The following is a 21,047-nucleotide window of genomic DNA, read 5'->3' as shown; positions in this document are numbered from 1 at the left end:
TCAGAGGCAGCTGTCTATCATTGTCTCTGATTGGGGATCATACTTAGGCAGCCTTTATTTCCACCTTTAGTTTGTGGGAACTTGTTTTTGGTACTGTGCTGTGTAGCCCTACTGAACGTGACATTTCATTTGTATTTGTTTTGTTTTCGGTGCTCATCTAATAAAGTATGATGTACGCCTACCACACTGCACCTTGGTCCGATCCTTCCATCGACGAACGTAACACCTTTGCCTTGCAAAGAACCCTTCTCTTCCAAAAAGGGATCTTATTTTCAAAACGGTTCTTGGTAGAACCCCATCTCTCTGCAAAAAAAACTTTTGGAACTCTTTTTTCAAAGAGTGTAGGCTGTCTCATTGTTGTTGGTAATCAGGCCTACCACTGTCATGTTGTCAGCGAACTTCATGATTGAGTTATGGCCACACATTCATGGATGAACAGGGAATACAGAAGGCGGCTGAGCAGACACCCCAGGGGGACGTGTTGAGGATCAGCGTGGCGGAGGTGTTGTTGCCTGCCCTCACCACCTGACATCCTGCTGGACCAATCGGGTTCTAAAGTTAAATGTCTTCTCTTCAGACACGCTCTTCTCTACCCAGTCCTTGGCCTGTTTGGAATACTCCAAAATTATTGGAGGAAGCATGAGTGGAGTAACCTTGGGTCCCCTCTTTGAAAAGGGTGTAAAAGGGATACAAAGACAGAAGATGTGAGAAATTGAACAAAGATCAAATCTGAGACAGTATGGTTCATTGTCCTATCCTCATGTCCATTCCCTCTCAGGCAGGTATAAACAGTAAGAGAGTGAAGTGCACAAGCGGGATGTCGTCATTCTGCTAATATTTTGAACCAAATCAAACTTTTCCAAAAAGTGGGAATAGGGGCTGGTTCGAGATTAAGAAAAAAACAGATGATTACAGATGATACTAGGGAATTACAGTTGAAGTCGGAAGTTTACATACACCTTAGCCAAATACATTTAAACTCAATTTTTCACAATTCCTGACATTTAATCCAAATAAAAATTCCCTGTCTTAGGTCAGTTAGGATCACCACTTTATTTTAAGAATGTGAAATGTCAGAATAATAGTAGAGAGAATGATTTATTTGAGCTTTTATTTCTTTCATCACATTCCCAGTGGGTCAGAAGTTTACATACACTCAATGAGTATTTGGTAGCATTGCCTTTTAAATTGTTTAACTTGGGTCAAACGTTTCGGGTAGCCTTCCACAAGCTTCCCACAATAAGTTGGGTGAATGCTGGCCCATTCCTCCTGACAGAGCTGGTGTAACTGAGTCAGGTTTGTAGGCCTCCTTGGTCGCACACGCTTTTTCAGTTCTGCCCACAAATCTTCTATAGGATTGAGGTCAGGGCTTTGTGATGGCCACTCCAATACCTTGACTTTGTTGTCCTTAAGCCATTTTAATCTACAATAATCGACGCCACCCATACTCACGCACCCCACGGTAGCTGTTGCAGTCATTAGCTAGCTAACGTTACTAGGTAGTTGTGACGGTTAATGTTGACTTTTTCCAGGTATTACCTAACCTACCAGAATGAATCCTACCTTTGAACCACCCGATCCTCCTGGGGTGGTTGTAAAAGTGGTTGCACTTGCCTGGCAAAACTTAAAAAGCGGTCTCATGTTTTCAAGGTTCGACATGACTTAGTCATTTGTTGGTGAAGGAGAAGTTTTTCATATAGTGATTGGCCAACATTTGCATATAGTTTACATACTGTTATTTGATGTGTCAAATAGTGTTATTTGACACGTCAAATACATTTTACATTTACGTCATTTAGCAGACGCTCTTATCCAGAGCGACTTACAAAGCATTCACCTTATGATATCCAGTGGAACAACCACTTTACAATACTACATCTATATCTTTTTTTTGTTGTGGGGGGGGGGGGGGGTTAGAAGGATTACTTTATCCTATCCCAGGTATTCCTTAAAGAGGTGGGGTTTCATGTGTTTACGGAAGGTGGTGATTCACTCCGCTGTCCTGGCGTCGTGAGGGAGCTTGTTCCACCATTGGGGTGCCAGAGCAGCGAACAGTTTTGACTGGGCTGAGCGGGAACTGTGCTTCCACAGAGGTAGGGGGGCCAGCAGGCTAGAGGTGGATGAACGCAGTGCCCTTGTTTGGGTGTAGGGCCTGATCAGAGCCTGAAGGTACGGAGGTGCCGTTCCCCTCACAGCTCCGTAGGCAAGCACCATGGTCTTGTAGCAGATGCGAGCTTCAACTGGAAGCCAGTGGAGTGTGCGGAGGAGCGGGGTGACGTGAGAGAACTTGGGAAGGTTGAACACCAGACGGGCTGCGGCGTTCTGGATGAGTTGTAGGGGTTTAATGGCACAGGCAGGGAGCCCCGCCAACAGGGAGTTGCAGTAATCCAGACGGGAGATGACAAGTGCCTGGATTAGGACCTGCGCCGCTTCCTATGTAAGGCAGGGTCGTACTCTGCGAATGTTGTATAGCATGAACCTACAGGATCCGGTCTCCGCCTTGATGTTAGCAAAACATGCTAATGTAAAAAGCTGGTTTTGATATAAATATGAACTTTATTGAACAAAACATGCATGTATTGTATAACATAATGTCCTAGGAGTGTCATCTGATGAAGATCATCAAAGGCCACGGGATTCCACTGGTTGTTGAGTAGGTGGGACGATTTCGTCCCACATACCCTAGAGAGGTTAACTGACTTGCTTAGATAAATAAATGTTAAATCAAAATGTATTTAAACATGATGGTTAGAATTGCAAGAATAACATATACATTATTAAAACTCACCCTTTGAAGTGTGCCAGGTATCAAACTCATGGGGAATGTCGCTGTATTCCTCCACCATCATGTTCCTGACTGAACGGAACACGATGGTGTTCCCATTTGTTTTGACACCACAGTCTAACAAATTTTCCATGCCATTCTTGAACCCAAGCAAGAATGAAGACTAAACTAGATGCTTGACTAACCTTTTAAACCTTTATTTAACTTGGCAAGTCAGTTAAGAACAAATTCTTATTTTCAATGATAGCCTAGGAACAGGGGCAGAACAACAGATTTTTACCTTGATCATGGATTTGATTTGCAACCTTTCGGTTACTGGCCCAACACTCTAACCACTAGGCTACCTGCCATCTGAAATCCTGTCCCAACCTAAGAGAAAATATATATATAATAAATGTAATGTCCCAACATAATAATGTCATAACAAATGTAAATCCATCTTTAATGGTGAGCTGTAGTGAGCAAATTATATTTAATTCTGTGGAAATTATCAAGGTTGCAGACCTTCCTCCTCTTCATCATTCGTATCCTCTTCTTCACCCAACATCCTAATATGGGTGAGAATGGTTTACCAAGAAAATGTTTCTAAAGGACTAATTTTACATAAAAGAATATGGGCATTTGGTTAACAGGCTTCCTAAATTAATCTATTTTCTGGCAGTGGAAGAACATCCTCAGTGAATTTCATGAAAATGTTAATTGTAAAACATTTTCAAAGTTATGCTTATTAGATAAAACTACACTAAATATAATCATGTCACCAAACAATTGATGAAAACACACTATTTTGCAAAGAAGGTCTACAGTAGCATCAACAGCACTCTGTAGGGTAGCACCATGGTGTAGCCGGAGGACAGCTAGCAACCGTCCTCCTCTAGGTACATTGACTTCAATACAAAACCTAGGAGGCTCATGGTTCTCACCCCCTTCCAGAATTACACAGTAATTATGACAACTTCCGGAGGACGTCCTCCAGCCTATCAGAGCTCTTGAAGCCTGAACTGACATGTTGTCCACCCAATCAGAGAATGAATCTGGTACTGAAGGCATAAGATACAGCTAGCTAGCACTGCAGTGTATAACATGTGGTGAGTAGTTGACTCAAAGAGAGAGAAAGACAATAGTTGAACAGTTTTTAACAAATTAATTTATTCCAAAATGAAGGAGAAGCAAGAGAGAAATATAGAGATTGTCATTTTTTTCCACTTTCAGTTTCACTTCTTTAGCTAGCAAATTCAGCTAGCTAGTTTAGCCTACTGAAACACCCTGCTCAAACAGAGAGATGCTATGTTGGAAAGTCATAGCCAGTTAGCTAACACAACACTGGAACTCTTCCAAGTCAAGGTAAGCTTTTGGTATTACTCATTTATTGCCACCGTTGCCCGCAGGTGTAACTGCTTACTGACTGTACACTGTAACTTTACCGCATGATTGTAGCGGGTTTACTAACACTTTACTTCTATTAGCTATGCTGACTATAACGTTACTTTAGCTAATATGGTGACAACGATGTAGGCTGTGATTACTGTCTGTCACCTCAAACTGTCATTCATAGGCGAGGTTGTAGCAACCTCATGATGGGTATAGGGAGAATTTGAGTATCATGTAGTAGCCTAAATCGCTGTTACATTGAACTGGGTGAATTGAATATGAATGAGAGTCATCCAATATGCTGTAATAGAAATAAGGCCATGCTCATGTAACCGATGTGAAATGGCTAGTTAGTTAGCGGTGGTGTGTGCTAATAGCGTTTCAATCGGGTGACGTAGTTGTTCCCCTTGCTTTGCAAGGGCCGCGGCTTTTGTGGCGCGATGGGTAACGATGCTTCGTGGGTGTCAGTTGTTGATGTGTGCAGAGGGTCCCTGGTCCGAGCCCAGGTAGGGGCGAGGAGAGGGATGGAAGCTATACTGTTACACTCAGGAAAAAATAATAATCCTCCCTCATTTTAAACAGCACTGCTGTCTGGGTATTCCTGGGGTTCATCTCAATAGTCTGAATTGTCTTATTCTTACATTTACATTTTAGTCATTTAGCAGACGCTCTTATCCAGAGCGACTTACAGTAGTGAATGCATACATTTCATACATTCATTTTTTTTTCTTACTGGTCCCCTGTGGGAATCGAACCCACAACCCTGGCGTTGCAAACACCATGCTCTACCAACTGAGTCGTTGCATCCATAACTCTGGACTGATTAACACATGCTTCACTTTGTACGTACGTTTCCAAATAATACTATTATTTAATGAAATACTTTTTGTCAGAAAATAAATACAAATTACCAACTGCGTTACCCACTCTAGCCAGCAGATGGCAATGTCCGTCTTTCAGGCGATGCTGCTAGTCTGACGTATAATCTAGTGGACGGGACGATTCTTCAACAACAACATCTGGTCAACCATCTCGGTAGCTTGCTAGCCAACATATCCGAAACATTGGAGCTCTAGACGCTTTCGGTGATTATTAGTCACTGTGTTTGAATCATTTCCTCGTATCTACTAGTTACCCCATTTAATTGCAGTTGTTGTTAGTCAGCTAACTGGCTGGTTAAAGTAGCACTAGCCTAGTCGCTAGCTAACTAACATCCTCGACCATGAGCTCTCTAATGTACTCCCCCCCTGCTAAAGAAGAGGTCTGTTGGACGGAGAAAGAAACTATCGTGAAAGTGGAGAATGAAGAAGAGGCCGTCACCGTAAAAAAAGAGATAGAGGTTGAGTCTATTGCCGTGAAAGAAGAAGAGAAAGAAGAGGACGAAGCTTTCCGAGTGAACGAGGAGGATGTTACTGTGAAAGAAGACACAGAGGAAAATAAAAATGAGGATACCGTTTTTGGAGTTAAAGAGGAGAATGATATGACTGCCGCAGTGAAGGGAGAGGAATACGTTTTTGGAGTGAAGGAGGGGGAGATTACTGTCACATTGGAGGAGGAGACTGGCGATCTGATTAGCACCAGTAAGTAAAAACTGGGGCAAAAACTTTGCAGTTGTTGAATGTGTGGTTTAAAAGGGTCATTCTTCTGACGTTTTACTGTTAAAGCTACAAAGAGTGAGGACCACCAACAAAACATAACAATGTATCAAATACATACAAAATAGCACTTTATGCTTTCTATGATAAAGGTAGCTATCTTATTGGAATTCCTGCACACGGTATGAATATAATAGTTGTTTATTCACACTAGTTTTCTATGTACCAAAACAAGGGTAATGTTAATAGAATATTACACATGCTACGTGTTAGTGTTAGTATAAAGCCAATACCAGACTTGGTTTTCGTCTGTTGCACAGTTTGTCTTTGTCGTAGTGAAAAATTTGGCCTCAGATTATTGAGGAATCTGATTTGGATTAAACCTCACAGGAAGACAGGTTTATCATATGAATGTTTAATACAGGGTTGTATTCATTAGTGCACACCGTAGCAAAACGTTTTGCAACTTAAAAGGAAAACAAGCATTTCTTATTAGACAAGATCAGGTAGTCGCCCTCCCCCCTCCATTTCGGCCTGTTTGCTTCCGTTTATACAACCCTGGTCTCTCTGGAGTAATTCCACCTTAACAAAACACAAGAAATAGGATTTCGACCCCCACCATCTCAGATTGTTCTGAAATCGTTTCTGTAGTTAGAAACAGACGAGTTTTGCATTCCTGAAGCATTTATTTTGTTTAAATATAATATGATCTCTGAGGAATCAAATAACATTTTATTGGTCACATACACATACTTAGCAGATGTTATTGCGGGTGTAGCGAAATGCTTGTGTTCCTAGCTCCAACAGTGCAGTAGTATCTAACAATTCACAACAATACACAAATCTAAAAGTAAAATAATGGTATTAAGAAATATATAAATATTAGGACGAGCAATGTCGGAGTGGCATTGACTAAATACAGTAGAATAGAATACAGTATATACATATGAGATGAGTAAAGCAGTATGTAAACATTATTAACCTCTATGGGCTAGGCGGGACGAATTCGTCCCACCTACGTAACAGCCACTTGAAGCCTGTGGCGCGTTTTTCAAAACCTTAAAAATCCTATTACTTCAATTTCTCAAACATATGACTATTTTACAGCTATTTAAAGACAAGACTCTCGTTAATCTAACCACACTGTCCGATTTCAAAAAGGCTTTACAACGAAAGCAAAACATTAGATTATGTCAGCAGAGTACCAAGCCAGAAATAATCAGACACCCATTTTTCAAGCTAGCATATAATGTCACATAAACCCAGAAGACAGCTAAATGCAGTACTAACCTTTGATGATCTTCATCAGATGACAACCCTAGGACATTATGTTATACAATACATGCATGTTTTGTTCAATCAAGTTCATATTTATATCAAAAACCAGCTTTTTACATTAGCATGTGACGTTCAGAACTAGCATACCCCCCGCAAACTTCCGGAGGAATTCGCTAACATTTTACTAAATTACTCACGATAAACGTTCACAAAAAGCATAACAATCATTTTAAGAATTATAGATACAGACCTCCTCTATGCACTCGATATGTCCGATTTTAAAATAGCTTTTTGGTGAAAGCACATTTTGCAATATTCTAAGTACATAGCCCAGGCATCACGGGCTAGCTATTTAGACACCCGGCAAGTTTAGCACTCACCATAATCATATTTACTATTATAAAGTTTGATTACCTTTTGTTGTCTTCGTCAGAATGCACTCCCAGGACTGCTACTTCAATAACAAATGTTGGTTTGGTCCAAAATAATCCATCGTTATATCCGAATAGCGGCGTTTTGTTCGTGCGTCCCAGACACTATCTGAAATGGTAAATCAGGGTCGTGCGCATGGCGCAATTCGTGACAATAAAATTCTAAATATTCCATTACCGTACTTCGAGGCATGTCAACCGCTGTTTAAAATCAATTTTTACGCCATTTTTCTCGTAGAAAAGCGATAATATTCCGACAGGGAATCTCCTTTTCGGCAAACAGAGGAAAAAATCCCAAAGGCGGGGGCGGTCGGGTCACGCGCCTAAGCCCAGTGTCCCTTGATCGGCCACTTGAGAAAGGCGATAATGTGTTTCAGCCTGGGGCTGGAATGACGACATTCTGTTTTTTCCCGGGCTCTGAGCGCCTATGGACGACGTGGGAAGTGTCACGTTAGAGCAGAGATCCTTAGTAAATGATAGAGATGGAAAAGAAGTTCAAGAAATGGTCAGACAGGCCACTTCCTGTAAAGGAATCTCTCAGGTTTTGACCTGCCATTTGAGTTCTGTTATACTCACAGACACCATTCAAACAGTTTTAGAAAATGTAGGGTGTTTTCTATCCATATGTAATAAGTATATGCATATTCTAGTTACTGGGTAGGAGTGGTAACCAGATTAAATCGGGTATGTTTTTTATCCAGCCGTGTCAATACTGCCCCCTAGCCCTAACAGGTTAAACAGCCATCACTAGCACATTAGAGGCTGCTGCCTATAGGAATAGACTAGAAATCAGTGGCCACTTTAAGGAATGGAACACTAGTCACTTTAACCTGTTTAGGATAGGGGGCAGTATTGACACGGCTGGATAAAAAACGTACCCGATTTAATCTGGTTACCACTCCTACCCAGTAACTAGAATATGCATATACTTATTACATATGGATAGAAAACACCCTAAAGTTTCTAAAACTGTTTGAATGGTGTCTGTGAGTATAACAGAACTCATTTGGCAGGTAAAAACCTGACAAGGTTTCAGTCAGGAAGTGGCCTGTCTGACAAGGTGTCGTTCTTCTTGTCTCTGTTTATTGAAGAGTGAGGATCTTAGCTGTCCCGTGACACTTCCTACGGCTGCCATAGGGTCTCAGAAGGCGGCAAAAAGCTGAATCGTGGCTTTGCAGGCTCTGGCTGAAACAAAGTAGCGCGTTTGGGTAGTGGCTGGTTACAGTACTGTGAGACTCAGGCGCGTGCCCGCGTCGACCGAAAGCTTTGTTTACTTTCCTCAGTTTAGCTAAATGGACATTCCCGGTCGGAATATTATCGCTTTTTTACGAGAAAAATGGCATAAAAATGGATTTTAAACAGCGGTTGACATGCCTCGAAGTACGGTAATGGAATATTTAGATTTTTTTTGTCACGAATTGCGCCATGCGCACGACCCTGATTTACCATTTCAGATAGTGTCTGGGACGCACAAACAAAACGCCGCTATTCGGATATAACGATGGATTATGTTGGACCAAACCAACATTTGTTATTGAAGTAGCAGTCCTGGGTGTGCATTCTGACGAAGACAACAAAAGGTAATCAAACTTTTATAATAGTAAATATGATTATGGTGAGTGCTAAACTTGCCGGGTGTCTAAATAGCGAGCCCGTGATGCCTGGGCTATGTACTTAGAATATTGCAAAATGTGCTTTCACCAAAAAGCTATTTTAAAATCGGACATATCGAGTGCATAGAGGAGGTCTGTATCTATAATTCTTAAAATAATTGTTATGCTTTTTGTGAACGTTTATCGTGAGTAATTTAGTAAAATGTTAGCGAATTCCCCGGAAGTTTGCGGGGGGTATGCTAGTTCTGAACGTCACATGCTAATGTAAAAAGCTGGTTTTTGATATAAATATGAACTTGATTGAACAAAACATGCATGTATTGTATAACATAATGTCCTAGGGTTGTCATCTGATGAAGATCATCAAAGGTGAGTGCTGCATTTAGCTGTCTTCTGGGTTTTGGTGACATTATATGCTGGCTTGAAAAATGGGTGTCTGATTATTTCTGGCTTGGTACTCTGCTGACATAATCTAATGTTTTGCTTTCGTTGTAAAGCCTTTTTGAAATCGGACAGTGTGGTTAGATTAACGAGAGTCTTGTCTTTAAATAGCTGTAAAATAGTCATATGTTTGAGAAATTGAAGTAATAGGATTTTTAAGGTTTTGAAAATCGCGCCACAGGCTTCAAGTGGGTGTTACGTAGGTGGGACGAATTCGTCCCACCTAGCCCATAGAGGTTAACAGTCTGATGGCCTTGAGATAGAAGCTGTTTTTCAGTCTCTCGGTCCCCGCTTTGATGCACCTGTACTGACCTCGCCTTCTGGATGATAGCGGGGTGAACACACTGTGGCTTGGGTGGTTGATGTCTTTGATGATCTTTTTGGCTGTGACATTGGGTTCTGTAGGCGTCCTGGAGGGCAATTAATGTGCCCCCGGTGATGCGTTGTGAAGACCGTACCACCCTCTGGAGAGCCCTGCGGTTATGGGTGGTGCAGTTGCTGTACGAGGCGGTGATTCAGCCCGACAGGATGATCTCAATTGTGCATCTGTAAAAGTTTCTGAGGGTCTTAGGGGCCAACCTGAATTTCTTCAGCCTCCTGAGTTTGAAGAGCTGCTGTTGCGCCTTCTTTACCAGAATGTCTGTGTGAGTGGACCATTTTAAGATTGTTAGTGATGTGTATGCCGAGGAACTTGAAGCTTTCCACCTTTTCCACTGTGGTTCCGTCGATGTGGATAGGGGCGTGCTCCCTCTGCTGTTTCCTAAAGTCCACGTGAAGGATCAGCCCCCAATTGATTCCACACAAATTGGCCATTTTAATTTATGCGATTCATATAATCTTAAATAAATATAGTACCTAACATCCGATTTGGACAATGAGTAAGATGAGGAATCCTATAAAATGATCAATAGCCCTCCCCAACAACCAGTATACAGTATCAGTTCTCTATCTCTGACAAGAAGTATGGAGCTGCTGCTTGGAGTATTGCTTTTTCAACCTTCATAATGCATACCCTGTGAATCTGGTGATGTTTTTTCCCCTCTGTTCAGAGAAATTAGGCGTTGAAGTTGCTTGCATTCTTTACCATAAATTTGTGTGAAAGTACCATGTTTTGCACACTAGAGGCCACTGTTCCTTCTACTGCCACCACACCCTTTGATCCATTTCGCTGGTCTCTTGTGTTTATTAAATGGATCACAACATTTTCTTTGCAACTTTGGGTAAAAAAACAATAGCTTTGGCTCGTTTCTCAGAGATCAAATTATATTTAAAAAAAAGTATGTTTCAAGAATGCTAAACTTATCTGTTTCTAACCACAGAAATGATTTCAGAACAATCTGAGATGGTGGGAGACATGGCTTGCTGAAACAACATGGAATCACCCTCTGTTTAACTAAATACTATGTTTTTCTTTTGCAGGGGAGAGACCAGACTCTTACTCTGAAAGTGGGACGAGTCCCTCAGAGGAAGCAGACCCAGAGACGTCCAAACCAGCAAGACCACATCACTGCTCTCAGTGTGGAAAGAGATTTATCCAGTTAGGGCACCTGAAAGAACATAAGAGAATGCACACAGGGGAGAAGCCTTACCACTGCTCCCAGTGCGAAAAGAGATTTTCCTCATCAGGGTCCCTGAAATCACATGAGAGAACGCACTCAGGAGAGAAGCCTTTCCAATGCTCCCAGTGTGGAAAGAGTTTTACTCGGTTAGGGAGCCTGAAAAAACATGAGAGAATACACACAGGAGAGAAGCCCTATCAATGCGCTGAGTGTGTAAAGAGTTTTAGCTGGTTAGAGCATCTAGAAGAACATAAAAGAATACACTCAGGAGAAAAGCCTTTCCAATGCTCTCAATGTGGAAATAGTTTTACCCGGTTTGGGCATCTGGAAGAACATAAAAGAATACACACAGGAGAGAAACCCTACCAATGCCCCCAGTGTGGCAAGAGTTTTACCCGGTTAGGAAGCCTGAAAAACCATGATAGAATACACTCAGGAGAGAAGCCCTACCAATGCTCCCAGTGTGGAAAGAATTTTACACAGTTAGGGAACCTAAAAGATCATAAGAGAATACACACAGGAGAGAAGCCTTTCCATTGCTCTCAGTGTGGAAAAGGTTTTACCCAAGCAGGGTACCTGAAGTCACATAAGAGGACACACACAGGAGAAAAGCCTTACCATTGTTCCCAGTGTGGAAATCACTTCTCCACATCGAGTAACCTGAAAAAACATGAAAGAATACACTCAGTAGAGAAGCCTTTCCACTGTTTTCATTGCGAAAAGAGTTTTAAGAAGTTAGGGAAACTGAAACAACATGAGCAAAGACACACAAGCGAGAAGCCTTTTTCAACTGCTCCTCCTGTGGATTGAACTTTACCTGGTTTAAGCAACTGCAATCACATGAAATAATCCACACCAGAGAGAAAATGTATCAATGCTCCCAGTAGCTAGGTTTCCATCCAATTTGTGACAGATTTTCATGTGAATATTAAAAAATATGCATGAAAAATATTCACATTTTCCCACCAGAGGTGTGTTTCCATCAAACTGACTTGTTGCAAATAAAAAGCTATGTGTGATGACATAGTGATTTTTATGTGCACTAACTCGTTTAACTTTTCATTTAGGCCTACCAAATAAAAAAAAAGTAAATGTTTCCATCCCATTTTTATCTCTGTCGATGATTTTGGCACAAAAAGTGCAAATGTACCCACTCTGGTCTTGCACGTGCACTCTAGCCAACAGCTTGCAGATACAGTGCAGAGAATAGCCTGCATGATGAGATTGTGGATAAGAGCAAGATCATTTTTATTTGTAAATTGGCAGCCAAGCACTGATCATCATGTCGCCAGCATACAAATTATTAAGACGCTCAATATTTATTGGAAAGCATCAAGCTCATCACCGTGCACTTTCACCACCATGGGAAGTTAATCATAACTTATTTCATGTGTAGCCTAATAAACTGCATGTTTTTTTAAGTCGTGATGGGAGGACCACACAACATATCGTCATGCCACTGCAACTTTGCTTCGACATGATGGTTATTCTATCAATATTTGTGCATAAATTGTATTCACCAGAATTGTTCCGTAGTTCATTTTATAGGCAAATAAAATCCCAACAAGTTGTCCGTCGGCATTTATGAAATTGTACCAACACTCCCTGTTTCTATCGTGAATTTGTTTTTATACGGCAGGACTTTACTCGCATAAAAATATTGGATGGAAACATTGTTAGTGTGGAATTATATTTACCCAGTTAGGGAACCTGAAAGACCATGAGGTTCACAGGGGAGATGCCTTACCACTGCTCCCAGTGTGGGACGGAATATATCACATCAAATGGACTTCAAGTTCATGAGAAAACACATATGCTGCTCCCACACTTATCACATATTTTTGACAGAGAAATTGTGCTTTTGGACATGTCACATGAAATCAAATTGTAAAAAGCGGACTTAAAAAGGCAGCTGTATTTTATTTATTATTTAAACATGAACTAAATATGGAGTATGTCTGTTTGAATGTGGAGTACGTCAGTTTCAGAGTATACGCTTTGTGATTAAATTTTCCTTTTCAAACTCTGGCTGTGTGTGTTGTGGCAACCCGGGGACGAGCAGGGAGCTACAAAGGAAGGAGCAGGACCTTGGTCAGCTCCAGAGGGCTAGAGAGGCCAAGGTGAGTCAGCACCATGGGCAGCTCCACAGGCACCAACTGGGGCTGGTGATTCAACACCAATACTTCCCGGCCCGGTCGCCGCAACCAATTGGCACCTGGAATTGGTCCCACCTGTCCCTCGTTACCCCAAAATGGACAGGTAGAGGGTACGGAGTGAGTATGATACGCACCTCAATCAAAAGTCAAAGAAGATACTAGGCAATGTTTGACTCACCTATCTCTCTTCCTTTTCTTTGCCCAAAGGAAGAGGACCCATTCCCGTGCAGCACGCCACCTGGTGCAAGTTGAGAGAAAGTATTGAAACCCTGGACTCATCTCTCTCTTTCTTTGTTGTTCATTAACACAGGCGGACCGAGGAGCTGCCACGCCGGACACAGTGACCCACCCGTTACCTGAGAGGCCTTTCAGTTGTATTTCTCCCCTCCCCGTTCCCCCCAACCTTTATTAAAGATCAACTTTTGTTTGAGCACTGCAAAATGGTCTCCCGGGGTCTTATTTTATTGAGATTCACCGGACTGTGTCATTCCAGTGAGTGCATAAAGTCAGTGTAAGAGAGTTAGTGCAAAAAAGGGTCAATGCAAATAGTCCGGGTAGCCATTTCATTAACTGTTCAGTAGTCTTATGGCTTGGGGTTAGAAGCTGTTCGGGTGCCTTTTTGTCCCAGACTTTACGCTCTGGTTCCGCTTGCTGTATGGTAGCAGAGTGAACAGTCTATGGCTTAGGTGGCTGGGATCTTTGACACCGTCTGGTATAGAGGTCCTGGATGGCATGGAGCTCGCCCCCAGTGAAATACTGGACCGTCCACACCACCCTCTGTAGTGCCTTAAGTTAAGCAATTTAAAGGCAATGCTACTAAATACTAATTGATTGTATGTAAACTTCTGACACACTGGGAATGTGATGAAAGAAATAAAACCTGAAATAAATCATTCTCTCTACTATTATTCTGACATTTCACATTCTTAAAATAAAGTGGTGATTGCTAACTGACCTCAGACAGTGAATTTTTAAGATAATTAAATGTCAGGAATTGTGAAACACAGTTTAAATGTATTTGGCTAAGGTGTATGTAAACTTCCGACTTCAACTGTTTGTAAATAAGGTAGTTCCGTTTTTATGTATGTACGGTCACTGTGGGATGATGTTGTCGATGGGTTTATTGATAAAGCCTGTGACTGATGTGGTAAAGTCCTCAATGTTATCGGATGAATTCCTGAACATATTCCAGTCTATGCTAGTGAAGCATTCTTGTAGATTATCGTCCGCTTCGTCCAGCCACTTCTGTTCTGAGCGCATCACAAGGGCCTTGTGTTGGTAAACGTGTGTTAAAAGGCATTTCCAGCTCCTCTCGTTACAGACTCTGCCCACTAGAAATGCTGCCTCTGCGTGTGTTTTTTTTTTTTGGCCCCAGGGGCGAAAATCTGATATCCACTTTGGAGGGGACAATTACATGACATTTTCTCAAGAGCAATTCCTGAGGGGGACACCAAAAGTAGTGCTGTAACACATAGCCTACATTGTAATATGGTAAAAGTATATTGAGGAACCAAAGAAATAAGGTGTTTGCCGTACTCCTAACTACCGGTACCCAAAACTACACAACTAATCACAACAGCAATACCATTGCCTTTAACAAATCTTAGTTCAGTCACCAGTTTAAGTTGAGAGTGGGGGTATCCATGGCATTTTCCAATTATGTTCCTATTTTACAAGTCAAAAAAATGGAGAACCTTTCATAATGTTGCCAAACAAAGACTCAACAAACTTACCTGAGACTCCCTGTCTCTGCCAGTCTGTCCCTGCATATCTGTCCCCAACTCTGCTGTCTGTGTGCCATCTGTTGCCTGCTCTGCCTAATGACATCATTGTGAAACATTTCCATTAGAATATCATTTCTTTCTTATGAACATTTTATCAACTAGTCTTTGAGATATTAGGCTACTAGGGTTCTTACTATGCGTTTTGGTGCATTGAAAAATACTCTGATGTCCGTCTTTTATTTTTCTGCCATTTTTCTACCTGGCTGGCTGGCTGGCTACACACACAGTGTGTAGGTTATTTACAGTAGGAGATGGGCTTCTATCATCTTCAATCATTCTATATGGGCTTCGATCTAAAAGGTAGCTAGCAAATGTGAAACGGATTAAAATGACAAGAGTTGACAGCTGTATGAGTTCACCATTTACACAACATATGCTGCAACCTTTTGTAATTTTAATAGTTTGTTTCATATTGGCTGGCTTCTAACAATAGCTGAATTTGCAAAGCTAGCGAGCACCAATTCAGTTTCAGTGGTGTTTGCTATAATCTTTGCTACCCGGGTTAAATAAAGGTGAAATAAAATAAATAAATAAAAGTTCCCTTGCGACAATTTAGCTTTTGCAATGAGACCATTAAATATATTTAAGACAATGGTAGAAGAGAGTGTAGTTCTGTTCAGTTTGGACTTCAGTTTATCGCTAACCTTATCACAGGGACTTTGAAGCACTAACTTACATCATCTGCATGCTGATTCCATCTTTGACGACGCCACATACATGGAATAGGTACTAGCTAGCTTAATAGTTAATATTTGCGCGCTAGCTCTGCATATTCAGCTAGTGTGTGTGTGCGCGATTGACTGGATGAACCTCATGGCAGTTACGTAGCAAGCTAAGGAACTGGCAGTGGATCAAACCATTGTGAGGCAAAGAGCGGGGGTCGCAATCTTTTGAAACTTAAAAACACGCTATTAAGTGTCTATAATCAGCACAATTGCTTTCATTGCGTATTATTAATATTATTTAAATGACATAGTTATGTTTCAGTGATATATTGGGGGGGACAAATCACATTTGTCCCAGGATGGGGGGGTCGTGTCCCCCCCGTCCCCCCAGGATTTCCGCCCCTGGTTGGCCCCACACAGTTCGTTAAGTGCCTACTTAGGTCCATTCTCTTTTTGTGGTGGGATGTAGACAGTGATGATTACAGATGAACACTATTTTGGTAAATAAAAACGTCTGCAATTTACCATGAGGTATTCAAAAGTTTGAGACTTTTGTTGTTTACAGAGGCACAACCCCGTCCCCGACGAAGCATGGAGAAACCCTAAAGTTATGTCCTTCTTGCCCGTCAGCCAAGTTTCTGAAAAGCATAGAATATTACAGCTTTTCAAGTCCCATTGGAAGGAAACTCTGGAATGGAGCTCATCCATATTTTTCTCAAGTGACTGGACATTTGCCAATAAAACAGAGGGGAGTGCCAGACAATTTTCTCTATGTCTGATTCTAACAAGGACTCCAGCCTTCCTCCTGCATCTTCGCTTGCAGCGCTTGGGTAGCCAAAACAATGTAGTAGGGTCTGGTGTAAACAAGGCAAACAGGTAAGTTGAAGTTGGAGCCAAAATCGAGGTTGAGGTTAGTAGCTGTCGATTCGTAGTTCAAAGTAGGTGATAATGATGTGAGTTTTCTGTACAAAGATGTCGACCATCTCCTTCGGTGCCATTTATTCATTCACTATAATGGGGATCCTGTTTTCTGTTAACAATGCCGGCAGTACCGTGGTCGGCCTTGAACTTCCGTGGCTTAAATGAGCGGATGCAATCGTTCTCCCCTGATTAAATCACCTCTGTAGTTTGCTAGCCAACGTAAAACAGAAACATTGAAGCACTTTAAACCACTGTGTGTATTAACCTTAGTGCTTTAGTGCCTTCCCTGTAGCTCAGTTGGTAGAGCATGATGTTTGCAACGCCAGGGTTGTGGGTTCGATTCCCACGGGGGCCAGCACAGAAAAAAAAAATGTATGAAATGTATGCATTCAAGTCGCTCTGGATAAGAGCGACTTGCTAAATGACTAAAATATAAAAATGTTTAAAAACTGTCTGCGTATTTACTAGTTACTCCATTTCATATTTATGTTAGATAGCCTAGCACCAAAAGTGCTTCATTTAAATATATATTTTTTTAAGTCAGTTTTTCACAAGGTTGGAGTAACAACATGTTCAGCTACTTCAGACATTGGCTCGAATCTAGGTTGTGAGTTTAGATTTAGAGAAAATAAACAACTAAAATATAATTTCACTTCTCCCAAACCTCTGTCTTGTCTGCCGAGTCTTTTTCGCAAGCGTTCCCAGAAGTATCACAATGTTGGGCCTCTAGAAACTCAATGCTAGCACTATGCTAATCACTAATGCTAACTAGCTAGCTAACATCCCCTGCCATGATCTCAAAAAGCTATCCCCCCACCCCCGCTAAAGAAGAGGAGGTACAGTACCAGTCAAAAGTTTGGACACACCTACTTTTTCTAGTAAAAATAAAAACTGTTGAATGAGTAGGTGTGTCCGAACTTTTGACTGGAACTGTATGTCATGCCAAAAAAAAGCCCACCAACACAACCAACGAAGTGCAACCAAAATCATCATGGAACCAATCTACACCTCCTACAACTCTGCATACAATGACCTGGGCTTGCAGCCCTTGGAGTTCCGCCACATCCACCTCTGCAAATCCTTTTCCCAGAAGCTTGCAAAATTCCAGGATTACAACAAATGGCTGCCTCAGACGAGAGGCCATGTCAATGGTAGATCTACCCAATCCAGTCATAAACTGAACCTTCCCCCTACTCTGACAGATATTACAACAGCCCTATGTCTTACTTTGTGACTGGATTGAAAACCTTGATTTAGCTAGCTGCAAGCAAGCATGGATGTAGCGGACTAAACTCAACTCCAAGGTGTCACCATGGAGTGGCGGGTAGTTCGTGTGGGCCTCTGTCAAACAAATTCCTACCGGCAACAACAGAAATGCAAGATGAGCTTTCAAAAATCACATCAGTAAGACAAACAGATATTTTCCATGTTCACATTGTACAATTAATTATCTGATTATGTATTTTTTCTATTAGCATAATGTCTCAATTACAAGCAGTATGTTGCCCTTCTTTTGTAAAGCTCCATTCATCTGGAATCCCTACAATCACTGCAGGGAGTGCAACTTCAACCACATCAATTAGTAAATGGTCAAAGGAAAAAAAACAAGGCGAACATCTCGATAGTCCAAATGTTTTTCTCTCCCTATGTCTTCTTAATCTGCACTAATGAAAAATATCTGGACGATGTAAAACCTACACTACATGACCAAAAGTATGTGGACACCTGCTCGTCGAACACATGGGCATTAATATGGAGTTGGTCCCCCCCTTTGCTGCAATAACAGCCTCCACTCTTCTGGGAAGGCTTTTCCACATTGCTGTGGGGACTTGCTTCCATTCAGCCACAAGAGCATTGTGAGGTCGGGCACTGAGGTTGGACAATTAGGCCTAGCTCGCAGTTGGCGTTCCAATTTATCCCAAAGGTGTTCGATGGGGTTGAGGACATGGCTCTGTGCAGGCCAGTCAAGTTCTTCTACACCGATCTTGACAAACCATTTCTGTATGGACCTCGCTTTGTGCACAGGGCATTGTCATGTTGAAACAGGAAAGGGCCTTCCCCGAACTGCTGCCACAATGTTGGAAGCACAGACTCGTCTAGAATGTCATTGTATGCTGTAACTTTAAGATTTCCCTTCACTGGAACTAAGGGGCCTAGCCCAAACCATGAAATACAGCCCCAGACCATTATTCTTCCTCCACCAAACTTTACAGTTGGCACTATGCATTGGTAGCGTTCTCCTGGCATCTGCCAAACCCAGATTCGTCCATCAGACTGCCTGATGGTTAAGCGTGATTCATCACTCCAGAGAACATGTTTCCACTGCTCCAGAGTCCAATGGCGGCGAGCTTTACACCACTCAACCTGACGCTTGGTATTGTGCATGTTGATCTTAGGCTTCTGTGCAGTTGCTCGGCCATGGAAACCCCTTTCATGAAGCTCCCGATGAACAGCTCTTGTGCTGACATTGCTTCCAAAGGCAGTTTGGAACTCGGTAATGAGTGTTGCAACCAAGGACAGGCGATTTTTATGCACTACGCGCTTCAGCACTCGGCGGTACAGTTCTGTGATCTTGTGTGGCCTACCACTTCGCAGCTATGCCATTGTTGCTCCTAGACGTTTCCACTTCACAGTAACAGCACTTACAGTTGATCGGGACAGCTCTAGCAGGTGGCATCCTATGACCCTTGCCACGTTGAAAGTCACTGAGTTCTTCAGTAAGGCCATTATACGTTTGTCTATGGAAATTGCATGGCGGTGTGCTCGATTTTTATATATCTGTCAGCAACGGTTGTGGCTGAAATAGCCACTAATTTAAAGGGGTGTCCACATACTTTTGTATATATAATGTATGATGTGAATAAAACCAGTAGTGTGAGATATTGCAAAGTGAGGGCGAAGCAAATGGTTGCGCTTGTCAGCAGCCATACAGTTAATGGTAAGCATCTGTGCATGTGCACAGGAGTTTTTCCTCTTTCTCTTGCAGCATGATAGTTGTGTGACAGCAGTCAGTAATTATGTGATTGTGGCAATTTTTATTCCTCGCATCCTCTCTCCTCGTCTCCTTAGAATGTATTGGAGGAAAATTTGAGGCGAGGAATCACTGATATTCTCCTCCAATCTGTTTTGAAAAGGAGGAGAAGAGCGAGGACATGAGAAATTGAAGAAAGACAAATGGAGAAAGAGCCTATCCCTGAATCTCAAATCATAGACCTGAGCGGTTGGATAGGTGTATGATGATAATCAGAGGGCAAGATGGAGCTACTTTAGCCCAGCGTATGTGAGTGTACTACTGCCTCCAAGGACTGGGACGTTCAACATGTCGGAGAGGCATGTTTGTTCTACATAACATATTTCTATCTGAACGTTGTAGTGAAATTTTACTGGGTCTCTTTTGGCTTGACGGTGACAATGATGGGGTCACCTTGGGGTTATGATAGGGGCTGCACCAAATGATTGATGTAGTATAATAATTTATGCTTATGTTGTATTAATAGAAGGGGAAGGGCTATAAGACCCTCCCCCACTACGGTTATAGGGTCCTGGACCACAGATTAGCAATACATGCATTATAAGGTTTAAAACTGTTCCACAGTTCTTATCTAGACTCTGCCTCTTATAGAAACGGTCTGAGCAGATGTGTGAGCCATTGCGGTCAAAACAGGGTGTCTGTAAGAAAGTGCCTCAAGGCTAAAAGAGATACACAGGCATAGACCCCTGCAGGGGAGTAAATAGATAAGAGACAAGTCAGACATACCACACTGTAAGCCACATGTGAATGGAAAATTACTGCTGAGCCTTTAAACACTGGACTATTGTTTTCTTCTGCAAGTTTGTATAACTGCATATGCATGGGCTTGGTCTCATGAGTAGAAGGTGTTGACGTAGGCAGTTACACCACTAGGGGTTGATATATTGATATATACTGCTCAAAAAAATAAAGGGAACACTTAAACAACACATCCTAGATCTGAATGAAAGAAATAATCTTATTAAATACTTTTTTCTTTACATAGTTGAATGTGCTGACAACAAAATCACACAAAAATAATGAATGGAAATCCAATTTATCAACCCATGGAGGTCTGGATTTGTAGTCACACTCAAAATTGAAGTGAAAAACCACACTACAGGCTGATCCAACTTTGATGTAATGTCCTTAAAACAAGTCAAAATGAGGCTCAGTAGTGTGTGGGGCCTCCACGTGCCTGTATGACCTCCCTACAACGCTTGGGCATGCACCTGATGAGGTGGCGGATGGTCTCCTGAGGGATCTCCTCCCCGACCTGGACTAAAGCATCCGCCAACTCCTGGACAGTCTGTGGTGCAACGTGGCGTTGGTGGATGGAGCGAGACATGATGTCCCAGATGTGCTCAATTGGATTCAGGTCTGGGGAACGGGCGGGCCAGTACATAGCATCAATGCCTTCCTCTTGCAGGAACTGCTG

The 21,047-nt window shown here is 42.0% G+C and overlaps 1 protein-coding gene across 1 annotated transcript; it reads left to right on the top strand.

Moving 5' to 3' along the window:
- Positions 1 to 5,133: 5,133 nt before the first annotated feature.
- On the top strand, positions 5,134 to 13,670 carry LOC106607165 (uncharacterized). The gene is made up of 2 exons (XM_014203809.3): positions 5,134 to 5,736; positions 10,934 to 13,670. Exons 1-2 carry the CDS (start codon positions 5,379 to 5,381, stop codon positions 11,881 to 11,883), a joined length of 1,308 nt encoding a protein of 435 aa, XP_014059284.2. The 5' UTR covers positions 5,134 to 5,378; the 3' UTR covers positions 11,884 to 13,670.
- The last annotated feature ends 7,377 nt before the right edge of the window (positions 13,671 to 21,047 follow it).

This window comes from Salmo salar, chromosome 01 (assembly GCF_965601325.2).
Source record: "Salmo salar chromosome 01, fSalSal1, whole genome shotgun sequence".
NCBI classification, from domain to species: Eukaryota; Metazoa; Chordata; class Actinopteri; order Salmoniformes; family Salmonidae; genus Salmo; species Salmo salar.
The sequence above is the reverse complement of the archived record's forward strand: the minus strand, read 5'-3'. Positions and strand labels throughout refer to the sequence as shown.